The sequence below is a fragment of the Palaemon carinicauda genome, chromosome 42 (genome assembly GCF_036898095.1).
Source record: "Palaemon carinicauda isolate YSFRI2023 chromosome 42, ASM3689809v2, whole genome shotgun sequence".
Classification (NCBI taxonomy): Eukaryota; Metazoa; Arthropoda; class Malacostraca; order Decapoda; family Palaemonidae; genus Palaemon; species Palaemon carinicauda.
Window position 1 is genome coordinate 26,342,163 of NC_090766.1, and position 12,913 is coordinate 26,355,075.

General features: G+C 41.2%; 1 protein-coding gene across 1 annotated transcript in view; it reads left to right on the top strand.

Moving 5' to 3' along the window:
* LOC137633000 (uncharacterized) overlaps positions 1-12,913 on the top strand; it is a 57,751-nt gene that overhangs the window by 30,085 nt on the left and 14,753 nt on the right. Inside the window, exons 2-3 of the mRNA XM_068365168.1 lie at positions 8,392-8,526; positions 8,804-8,898. Coding sequence (XP_068221269.1) covers positions 8,392-8,526; positions 8,804-8,898 — 230 coding nt within the window. The remainder of the gene's footprint in view (positions 1-8,391; positions 8,527-8,803; positions 8,899-12,913) is intronic.

Consider the following 12,913-nt stretch of genomic DNA (forward strand, 5'->3'; position numbering starts at 1 on the left):
CTAGCCTTTCATTGAGAGATAAGCTTGCTTTTTTCTCCCTTGGAGCTTGCTAAGGAGTTTTGGCGGACACAGTTGCTACTGCAGACCGTTGTCCTAACCTGGAAGTTTATCTACCTAAGCGGCTCAGAAGAGTTCTCGCGTTTCTGACATGAGGGCGCTCTAGGTCTTCAGAGCTCTTAGGAGATCTTGGCAGCTGATGGCACCAAATGGGAAAGTTATCCTTTCACTTAGGGTTTGCTTGAAGCAATCAATGTTTCAACACCCCGCTTGCGACACGCCATGATCCAGGCTTACAGTGAGCCCGGAATACAGTGCCAAAGGTGAAAGCTATCCTTTCACCTGAGAAGTTTGCTTAAAACAAGTGATCTCTCATGTCTCGCAGCCCAGGCTTGCATGAGATACAAGCTCACAGTGAACCTTGATTGTGGTTCAAAAGGTGTAAGCTTTCCTTTCATCTGAAATTTTTGCTTGTACTGTACTAACGATTTCTCAACAGCTTGCAAGACAGGCTCATGACACGTTTCAAGCTTACAGCTAGCCTGTATCGCGGTGCCGAAGGTGAAAGCTATCCTTTCACCTGAGACTGTTGCTAGAAATGAGCTATCTCTCAATGCCTCGCAATCTAGGCTCAGACTCACAGAGAGCCTGGATCATGCAGCTGTGACTTCTCATGCTCTTCTGAGTGGGTAGAGTGCATGAGTCAGGCTTGCACACCTGTGGCAGATCGCGTTTTATACTTTGTACTCTCAGCGTTCTCTCAAGTTGATTACAGAGCATATTGCTCAATGCTTTAGGTGGTGGCCTGGCTCACCTGAGCGCTTGTCTCTCTTGAATGCTGTTTGAGCTAATTAATGTCTTACTAAGCCCCTAACAGGTGTAAGGCAGTTAGGTATCCATAATAAGTGGTTTTTCACCACTTGGGCACTAAAATCACTCTTAACCTAAAAGCTCACGTGTAGGTTTTCTTATCGAGAAACCTTTGAGCCTGCAATAGTTAATTGTTTGCAATTGTGCGTATGCTATCCAACGTTCAAATTTTAATAGTCGTTATGGAGACAAATTCTTTCTAGAGCCTGAGTTTGCCACAAGTCAAGGGAGAAGGTTATTGTAGGATTTGATATTTTTCTACTAATTTCTCTTTCTTTCTCTAACAAGATTGCATTAAAAATACTTGGTTTACCTGTAAAGAATTTCTGAATATTTTTGAACTTGACTCTGTTGTTCAGAATTCTGTTGTTTTGGGAAAATACAAATTGCTTTAGATATGTAATACTGTACTTTATTTTTCTTTCTTTTTTTTGTGAATGCATTCAACTCAATATGAGAGAAAAAACAAGAATTCAGGTTTGCTTGGATGAAACACTTACCTTCTCAGAGTAAAGAAACATTGTAATGCAGCTCCTCGCTAGCACAGTGGTAATGCGTTCCCTTAGCATCATCATGGCAGCAGATCAGTCCTACAAGGGGATCATGTTTTTTTTTATCTGTTTCTTCACTCGCATATTATATGTACAGTAATGTTATATATATATAAAATCAGACTTACAACAAAAATTGACTTATGACGCATCGTAAGAACAGATCTTGTTCGTAACTTAAGTATCTCCTGTATACTGTATATATCTATAATACATATATCTGTGTTTTTTTCAATATTAAACTTACCCGATAATCGTGTAGCTGTCAACTCCGTTGCCCGACAGAATTCTACGGAAGGGATACGCTATTACGCCAGCGATCGCTATACAAGAGGGGGGTGTACTCACAAGCGCCACCTGTGGCCAGGTACTGCAGTACTTCTTGTTGACACCACTTCAATTTTTCCTCTGTCGTGCTTCCGGCAAGACGTTCATGGATACGCTTATAATTTTGGAGTCTTGTTCACGGTTTTTGGTGAAGTATTGCTCTAAGATTTCAGCTTTCGCTATTCAGGAAGTTTTATTATTAGCTTAACTAGCTTTTGGAATTAATTTGTTTAATCATGGTGACGAAGAGAGTATGAACTCTCTTTCACCTTTAAATGGCCGACCCTTCCCTTAGACGGAAGTGTTGGTGTCTAAGAGAGTATAGACTCTCTTTCTTAATTTTGCTTAACAAAAGTTATAGATTTATTTTATATCTCTCCGCCTTTTATAGGCCTCTTCGATTAACTTCCTTTTTTATAAATTTATTAAAATTAATTGTTATATTTGTTTATATTCGACCTTTCCTAATAATAGGCGGTCTTTTCTTGTACCGAAGTTAATTAACATTGAGCCCGTCATTTCGGTTTTACCTGCTAACATATTATGCTATTTTAATGTTTTTGAAAGAATTTCTTTGATAGTCTCGTACTGTTTCAAAGTTGAACTAACGTTTTGTTTTGTCTCTGCAGTTGTTGACGTTCAGAACGTTCAACTTGCGCTCTATCGTTACGATAGAGAGAGAATTTTCACGGTGTCACGTTGCAGTAAGAGTAAACCGTTTATAGCGTTTTGTTCATTCTTTCTTAGCTTAATGGTTTTAATTCTAATAAAGGAACTTTTTATTTGGGAAATCTTTCAGTTTTTTTCCTTTAACAATAATATGTTTTAACGAGTATATATGATTGGGCTCTTCTCTCAGGTTCTAAGTCGAGAGAGAGAGAGAGAGATAGAGACGGAGGGAGAGAGAGCTGGATAAACGTTTCGTTCAAGCGAGTAACGTTGTTATCGTTTTTGCTCTTCTCCCTAGTCTCTTTAGGGGAAGAAGGTAAACGTTTCTAGAGTTTATTCTTGTTCTCAAGCTTTATGCGGTGAGAGATTTTAAACGTAGTTTATTTGATCTAGTGTTTAGTCTCTTTCCAGCCACTGAATTATTTATCTTTCATTAGATTTTTCTGTTACATTGTAATTCTGTTTTCGCAATTACTAACTTTTAAGGAAGGATAGAATTGCGTGTTTCAGGTACAAACCACTTAAAGTTTCGAGTTCAGTGAAATAAGTGCAAACAGAAATTCAAAAGTGATAAGTGATTAGCGCAAAGTGTGTCAGTGTTGTGTGTGAGGGTACTTCTGTGCGTGCCAGTCGTCCTCCCAGTCCGGGACCTCTTGCAAGCTCCCAAGCCCAGGGGAGAAGCAATGTCGAAGGGCAAAAGGGTTCGGCAGGCCTTGATCGGCGCACAGAAGTATCCTCGGTGGTTGCGGGCGTGTCTTACAGAGACCGTCACTCCCACCCGCAGACGATTGAGCCCTTATTTTACTCGTCTGCAGAAGAAATTTCGGGGAGAAAACGCTGGACTCAGGTCTCAAGACCTCTTAAACGTAAAGTCCAGACCTCTAGAGTTCAACAACCCGGATGCAGTCATTGGGTTAGCTCTGACTCTCCGCAGTCATCAGGTGACTGCACACCTCCTAAGAGAGGTAAGGTGATGCCGCAACAGACCTCATCTTCTGTTAAGGCTTTGCCTCAGCAGACCTTAGCGTCTGCCGACCCCAAGATGACTTTGCTGCAGTCCATGCAGTCACAGCTTGCGGTCTTAATGCGTGAGTGTCAGGCTGAGAAGGTTACACCTCCTCCTGCGATCGCTCCGCCTCACCGCAGTCCAGTCTGCCAGGCGTACGATGTTGAGGTTCCTCAGGATACCTTACCGCGTACTGAGTTGCCAGTTACCAGCGGTGTGCAGCAACCTCCGCCTTCCTTAAGGCAACCTCAGCAATGGGAGCAGGAATTTTATGCCTTACTTCCTCCGCTTCCGCTTGCGGTTCCACCAGCGAGGCAACAATCTCTTGAGGTACGACAACCTCTTCCATCAATGAGGCAGCCACCTCAGCACTCGCTGCAGCGACCTCAACCCTCCTCAAGGCGAGAGCCTTAACTCCTTAGGCTAGCACCTCAGGAACCTCAACTCGCGAGACAAGAACTGCGTTCTGCGCAGCCGCTACCTCAACTCTCGCAGCTCACACCTCAGGAACCTCAACTCGTTCCTCAGGAACCTGCTACTGCGCATCCGCAACCCTTACAGCAAGCGCAACTCTTGAGGCAGCAACCTCATGCTATGAGTCAGCCACCTCAACGCATGCATCTGCCACTTTCTCCTCAACTTGAGCCTCTTCCCATTCAACTTGGAAATAACAAATGACAATAATAACACCTCATTACTTTCATAACTTGCATTTGTAATCATATACATGTATGCCTACACAAACATTATGATAATGGAGGTTATTTGTATTACTTAATATCAAAATATATATGTATTCCTTGCAATATATTTTTAACAAAATCGCAAAATATGGCAAAAATATCTTCAAAACAAAAATGAATCATGAGTTATGAATGTAAGGTAAATATTATGTTGATATTAAAACCCCATGCAAGCATGCATGAAGTAATGCAGTATTGCCAACAGGGCGAGTTTCCCTTTCCTGAGGTGAAGTAGATTATAGTACATTTAGTGCAGCTTAATTCTACGATTATCATGCCGGCTATCAAATTCATCAACAAAACAGTCTAAATCAATTCCCTCGGCACGTGCACTTTCAATGGACAGTAATGCGATATTACTCACTCTAGCACTGGTCATGGAATTTCTGAGAAATGTTACACGCCATGCAACACGCTCTGCTTACCTTACAGTATGCTCTACATACAGCATGCTCTGCATACAGCATGCTCTGCATACAACATGCTCTGCATACCTTACCGCATGCTTCTCAGTCACACATCTTTGGTTGTTGCCAACTCACTAGACTGTCAAGCAGTTTCATAACGTTGCCTTCTAGTCTGCTGCTTTTGCACCAGTGAAACCCTCACTGAGAGAACTTAGCTTTTCTCGGATATGGTCCCTGTAGATGAGAAAGTGCTTTTCTCCCTCCTTCTGATATTCCCTTGAGGACTCTGTCATTTGGAGAGGAGCCTTTAGCTGCGTAGCCTCATATGGACTTTTATTTAAGCATAACATGCTTCCAGGGAAGGTAATGGTTCCACTTCAGTCGCTAACCCCGTCTGTTACCACACCTGCTCCCATAGACCTTGAGCTGTGTTGCAAGACATGCAGTCCAAGCTTAGTCCTTGTTAGAGGATTTTTTGTTTACGGAGTCAGTGTGTCACTGGGAAGACGTTCAACAACCAGCAGAAGTGACTTGTTGTGACGCAGTGCGGCAACCTCAGCAACCCGATAAGGAGTTGTCTGTACGACCCAGACAGTCTAGACAGCTTCGGGTTGTCACTGTACTTCCTCGCTTCCCCATGGTTGACAGTTCACAGACTGTGCAGCAGTACCATGATCTTGTGTCCGGCTCCGTCAGACGACTGGCTTTTAAGAGCTCCCACAAGTCGTCGCTGTCTGGAGATTCTCAGATGGACTATGGATCTGACCAAGGAACTGGGCCTCCTGGTCAATTTTGAGGAGTCTCAGCTCGTCCCATCCCAGACCATTGTCTCCCTGGGTATGGATCTTCAGAGTCGAGCTTTTCGGGCTTTTCCGTCGGCCCCAAGGATCTTCCAAGCCCTAGAATGCATCCAGAGCATGCTGAGAAGGAACCGATGCTCAGTCAGGTAGTGGATGAGTCTAACAGGGACACTTTCATCGCTGGCCCTGTTCATCGTGTTAGGGAGACTCCTCCTCCCCCCCTTCAGTATCATCTAGCTGCTCACTGGATAAAGGACATGACGCTAGAGACGGTCTCAGTTCCTGTTTCCGAAGAGAGGAGGTCTTCTCTCGCGTGGTGTAAGAACAGCTTTCTTCTCAAGGAAGTCTACCTTTGGCTGTTCAGAAACCCGACCGCCGTCTCCTCTCGGACGCATCAGACACGGGCTGGGGTGCGACTTTGGACGGACAGGAATGCTCGGGAACATGGAATCAGGAGCAAAGGACACTTCACATCAATTACAAGGAGTTGTTGGCGGTTCTTCTGGCCTTGATAAACTTCAAGTACCTCCAGCTTAACAAAGTGGTGGAGGTGGACTCTGACAACACCACAGCCCTGGCTTACATCTTCAAGCAGGGAGGGACTCTTTCGTGAAGTTGTTCTAGATCGCAAGGGACCTCCTCATCTGGTCTAAAGATCGAAAGCTCACGCTGGTAACGAGGTTCATTCAGGGCGGTATGAATGTCATGGCAGATCACCTCAGCCGGAAGGGTCAGGTCATCCCCACAGAGTGGACCCTTCACAAGAATGTTTGCAGCAGACTTTGGGCCCTGTGGGGTCAGCCAACCATAGATCTGTTCGCTACCTCGATAACCTAGAGACTCCTGTTGTATTGTTCTCCGATTCCAGACCCAGCAGCAGTTCACGTGGATGCTTTTCTGCTGGATTGATTCCATCTCGACCTGTATGCATTCCCGCCGTTCAAGATTGTCAACAGGGTACTTCAGAAGTTCTCCTCTCGCAAAGGGACACGGCTGACGTTGGTTGGCTCCGCTCTGGCCCGCGAGAGAATGGTTCTTAGAGGTACTGCAATGGCTGGTCGACATTCCCAGGACTCTTCCTCTAGGGGTGAACCTTCTACGTCTACCTCACGTAAAGAAGGTACACCCAAACCTCCACGCTCTTCGTCTGACTGCCTTCAGACTTTCGAAAGACTCTCAAGAGCTAGGGGCTTTTCGAAGGAAGCAGCCAGAGCGATTGCCAAAGCAAGGAGAACATCCACTCTCAGAATCTATCAGTCTCAAGGGGAAGTCTTCCGTAGCTGGTACAAGACCAATGCAGTTTCCTCAACCAGTACCACTGTAACCCAGATTGCTGACTTCCTGTTATATCTAAGGAAAGTAAGATCCCTTTCAGCTCCTACGATCAAGGGTTACAGAAGTATGTTGGCAGCGGTTTTCCGCCACAGAGGCTTGGATCTTTCCACCAACAAAGATCTACAGGACCTCCCTAGGTCTTTTGAGACCTCAAAGGAACGTCGGTTGTCCACTCCAGGCTGGAATCTAGACGTGGTCCTAAGGTTCCTTATGTCATCAAGATTTGAACCTCTCCAATCAGCCTCTTTTTAGGACCTCACATTAAAAACTCTTTTCCTCGTGTGCTTGACAACAGCTAAAAGAGTAAGTGAGATCCACACCTTCAGCAGGATCATTGTTTTCACATCTGAAACGGCTACATGTTCCTTGCAGCTCGGTTTTTGCTAAACGAGCTTCCTTCACGTCCTTGGCCTAAGTCGTTCGAGATCCCAAGCCTGTCCAACTTGGTGGGGAATGAACTGGAGAGAGTACTTTGCCCAGTTAGAGCTCTTAGGTACTATCTAAAAAGGTCTTAACCTTTAAGAGGACAATCAGAAGCCTTATGGTGTGCTATCAAGAAACCTTCTTTTCCAAGTTCTAAGAACTCAGTTTCTTACTATTAAGGCTTCTGATTAGGGAAGCACATTCTCATCTGAAGGAAGAAGACCTTGCTTGGCTGAAGGTAAGGACACATGAAGTGGGAGCTGTGGCTACTTCAGTGGCCTTCAAACAGAGCCATTCTCTGCAGAGTGTTATGGATGCAACCTATTGGAGAAGCAAGTCAGTGTTCGCATCATTCTATCTCAAAGATGTCCAGTCTCTTTACGAGTACTGCTACACCCTGGGACCATTCGTAGCAACGAATGCAGTAGTAGGCGAGGGCTCAGCCACTACATTCCCATAATCCCATAACCTTTTAACCTTTCTCTTGAATACTTTTTATGGGTTGTACGGTCGGCTAAGAAGCCTTCCACATCCTGTTGATTTGGCGGGTGGTCAATTCTTTCTTGAGAAGCGCCGAGGTTAAAGGTTGTGATGAGGTCCTTTAGTATGGGTTGCAGCCCTTGATACTTCAGCACCTTAGAGTTGTTCAGCCTCCTAAGAGGAACGCTGCGCTCAGTAAGGAAGACGAACTTATTTAAGGCAGAGTAATGGCTCAAGTCGACTTCCTTACCAGGTACTTGTAATTTCATTGTTATTTTGAATAACTGATAATATGAAATACGGGATACTTAGCTTCTTGATATACATGTACACTGGTTTTCACCCACCTCCCTGGGTGTGAATCAGCTACATGATTATCGGGTAAGTTTAATATTGAAAAATGTTATTTTCATTAGTAAAATAAATTTTTGAATATACTTACCCGATAATCATGATTTAATTGACCCACCCTTCCTCCCCATAGAACCAGTGGACCGAGGAAAAATTGAAGTGGTGTCAACAAGAAGTACTGCAGTACCTGGCCACAGGTGGCGCTTGTGAGTACACCCCCCTCTTGTATAGCGATCGCTGGCGTATCCCTTCCGTAGAATTCTGTCGGGCAACGGAGTTGACAGCTACATGATTATCGGGTAAGTATATTCAAAAATTTATTTTACTAATGAAAATAACATTTTATGATAAAATTCACTTTCAAAGGACTGTAATCTGTATTTTTTAAATACGTTATGAGTAGTTGTTCAATATTATGAAATTCTCTTTCAGCCACCTGTAATCATGAAGGTTGTCTCCCATCTAAGTTTACGAGATACTCGTGCACTTGCCCTCACCTGCAGAGATGGTTGGTACATGTCCAGAGATCAAGTTATGTGGAGAAACAAGTTATGGATCAGAGCCAAGGTAGGATAAAATTCTTAAAATTTACTCAGTAATATTCTTCTACAGCTGTGTAAAATAATTCAAGAAAGGTTTCCCTTTGTGTAAATGACAAATATTATTATGAATGCTATTAAATAGTACAGTATAATAAATATACTGTAGTTATTAAGTGTCAGTTTTCAAATAAAAACAAGAGTTCAATGAATCAAATCACTGAAATAATTTGGTTTTAATCTGCAAGTTTATAATCAGTTAGCCTATTTGTCATAATCACCTAAATAAAGTATTTATTTTGCAGGTTATAAATCTTGCACTTGTTGGACCAAATTACGAACCACCTTTGCATGCCGATATGCTTATATGTGATCCCTTACTAGTCAACAATAAACTATTGTGAGTATATTTTCATATCACAACAAAGTCCCTTGATATGATCTATTATTATTATTATTATCTAAGCTATAACCCTACTGTAGTTGGAAAAGCAGCATGTTGCAAGACCACAGGCTCCAGCAGGGAAAGATAACCCAGTGAGGAAAGGAAATAAGGAAATTAATAAACTATATGAGAAATAACAAATAATTAATATAAAATATCATGAGATCAGTAGTCGTTAAAATAGACCTGTCATAAATAACCTATGAAAAGAGATTTATGTCAGCCTGTTCAACATATAAACATTCGCCTCAATTTTGAACTTCTAAAGTTCCACCGATTCAACTGCCTGATTAGGAACAACATTCCACAATCTGGTCATAGCTGTGATAAAACTTCTAGAAAGCACGACTGTTAAAATTAACTTGCATACCTAGTATCAAGTACAGGATGATACAGTCTATGAAGATCTGAATGCAAAGGATGGTCAGAGTTATGAAAAATCTTATGCAGCTTGCATAAGGAACTAACTGAACAACAGTGACAGAGATTAATATTCAGATCAGGAATAAGAAATTTAATAGATCACAAGTTCTTGTCCAAAAAATTAGATGAGTCAGTAGCTGAAGACCAGATAATAAGAACAACACTCAAAACAAGGTAAAATGAAAGAATTACAAAATTTCTTTAGAATAGATTCGTCACCAAAAATCTTAAAAGACCTTCTCAATAAGCCAATTTTTCATGGAATTGAAGATGAAAAAGACCAAATGTGTTTCTCAAAAGTAAATTTGCAATCAAGAATCTTGCCTTAAATTTTAAAGGAGTCATATAGAGGTAGAAACATTATTAGTTGCAGAGACCTGGATGTTGAGGAGCTACTGTCTTTGATTTACTTAAAATCATATTTTGAGAGTTTTATAAGGCTTAACTACATGCCACATAATTTGTACTATGCACTAATTTTAACCAATCTCTATTAAAGGATTCAGCAACCCCAGAAGCATCAGCTGCATATAAAACAAGCTTGTTTTCTAGGTCATACCACATATGTGTATATACTGTAGCATGAAAAGTAATGGGCCAAAAACACCACCCTGAGGAACACCAGATATCATATTCCTGAAATCACTATGGTGTCCATCAATAAACAAAAAAACCAACCTACTCTTAACTTTTTGACATGGCCAAAGGCAGTACTAAACTCAAGGCCAGTCATACAAACTTTCTGACTACAATCAAGGGATTTCTGTACATAATTTGGGGATTGTAAGAAGAGCATTACATTCTCCAAGGCCTTAGTGAAAACCAAATTCCAAACTAGAGAACAGAGATTACCTTCACTATACCTATATAGTCATTTTGCCAAAAGATGTTAGAAAAGTTTAGGTAATATGGGAGTTATGGAAATATGTAGCCACTACCACAAACACATTTACCCATTGGATTAGCATTACCAATTCTCCAAGTGCTAAATGAACTTGTTCTTGTTAACAAAAAATACCATTTGGGTATACACCTCCATAAGCATCAATGTCCATCAAGAGAATTTTGATTTCCTGGGACCAAAAAGTTAGTTAGTTCAGCCTCACAAAAACAGTAATGAGGATGATGAGTTTCTCATTATTCTGTTTACTGTCAAACACATCAACCAAAAGGGTTGCCTTTTCCTTTGGGCAATGAGTGACAGAGACATCTGGTCTAAGTAAAAAAGGAACTATTAAGTCTACACCAAAGAGTGCAGATTTAACGGTAGCCCACCACTTATGTTCCTGGGTTGTACCAGAAAGGGTTTCTTTTATGGTTAAATTGTATTCCTTTTCAGGTGAAGCATAAACTCTCTGAGCAACAGCTCTTAGGTGAGTATAGTTATTCCAAATCAAATTTGTCAGAATGACAGGTATCGCATTGCTCCTACTGTCTTCAATGATGAAGAACGTCCAGTTGCTTTGGAAGCTGCTATCCCTCTTTCGGAGGAAGTATTGGGTTATCTTTCAACCAATACCTCCAGGGGTTGGTCAAACATGATCCAACACTGATTCTCTATGTAATTTGACATAAAGATGTGTGCTGTCATGTCAGGGCATTGCAGTGCTGTACGTAGTGGACTGAACACCGTGCTCGTGATTGACTTGGCCTTCTCATTAGCCCCAACTGGAACAAGAAGGATGTGTCCAGATATTGTTCTTTCTGGCTTGGGAAGCTAGTTGCTTGCAGATGCAACTTTGGTTGGTCAGAGCATATCTCGGCCATCTCAAAGAAGAAATCTCTTGAGACTGTCCAGCTGACCCAAACAATATTGTGTTCTGTTATCTGCAAAGCTTCCTACAAGAGGAAGATTAGCCTTGGCTCCTTGTGATTAAGGAGACTAGGAAGCATATCTAAGTTAGGCAAAAATCATTTGAGAATTCACACCACTTCTTTAAAAGGGTGTGGCAAGTGTTCTTGTTCTCATTTGACTGAAGGCTATGTAGGCTTGACATTCTTTCACAACTGGTCGTTTGTGTAAGACTCCAGCAAAGCTCATTTTACACTACATAGTGGATAGTTGGCCAGTGATTGCATTTGGTTGCTGTTAAAACCCTTCTTTGAGATTAGGCTGGTCTGTGTCATTATGCAATTGTCGTGTAGTCAGTTGCTCACTCAAGAAGGGTTAAGATTGCCATTGTTTATGATGGTTTTCAGACACGAATTGTCAATTCGCTGGGTACTCTAGCGGCTGTGCGTTTGTAGTGGATGACGATGGCAATCTGTAACAATGAGGTTTGGATCCATGCTCTCAATTCCCCGTTATGAATAGTGGAACCAGGCTTCATGGCATTACATTACCTATAGGCAGTATTCATAGGGTGAGGTTTGCAATCCTGTTCAGTCACACTTCATTGCCTCTGATCATGCAAATATCTACTGTTTTGCTTCAAACACAAAACTCTGGCACTAATGACTGCGTAGCCTCACAACACATTATATTTAAGGTCAGAGAGTGGTTTACAAGAGTCATGCTTCCCCTTCTCACATATGTGACCAGGAAGTTCACATTGCTGGGTAGGAATAAGTCGCACAATCTGTTTATTAACAATATAGACCTCCCACCTAAGAAGTGTGTCTTCATAGGATTTGTATACAGTATTTGTTGAAACAAATTGCAAATATGGTAAGTGATTTGTCTTCCCTAGAATACAAACCCGTATTCCTTTATTGTATAATTCAAGTAACCCCATTTTCCTATTCCTAGTGCCAAAGGAAGGGGTGAAGGGGTTGTTCTCCATTCCCCTCCCAAACATACCAGTCCCAAAACTTTTCAAGCTTTGCCAATTGCAGTTTTTCTGGGATTATATAACAAAAAAGACTGTAGATTTTTATTATATGAATAATGCAAATCACTTACTTTTTTCTCTCTTTTTCATCTTTTTCTGGCAAAAAAGGGAAATTTTACTGGAGACACCAAATAAACGGTAGCTTTGTATAGAAATTTTCTTTTGGGAATTTATCACTGAGTTGCAATTCTGAACTGAAGAGGCTGGCTTACATACTTTCTTTCTGACCAACAAAAATAATCTAAATTTTAATAAACTACATAACTTAAGAATGTTGTATTGTAATTCAAAATAATAAGGAGAATACTTTGGCTAGTATTTTATTGGCAGAGCAGTGCAGAGATTGTCTTCATTCTAGATTCTTGAAGCTTTTAATCCCAAAATATTTAGATATAAATATTATTATTACTTTTTATTAATAGCTAAGCTACAACCATAGTTGGAAGAGCAAGATGCTATAAGCCCAAGGGCTCTAACAGGGAAAAATAGCCCAGTGAGGAAAGGAAATAAGGAAATAAATAAACGATAGAAGAAATAATGAAAAATTAAAATAAAATATTTTAAAAACAGTAACAGCAACAAAAGAGATATATTATATATAAACTATAAAAAGACTCATATCAGCCTGTTCAACATCAAAACATTTGCTGCAAGTTTGAACTTTTGAAGTTCTACCGATTCAACTACCCAATTAGGAAGATCATTCTAGAACTTGG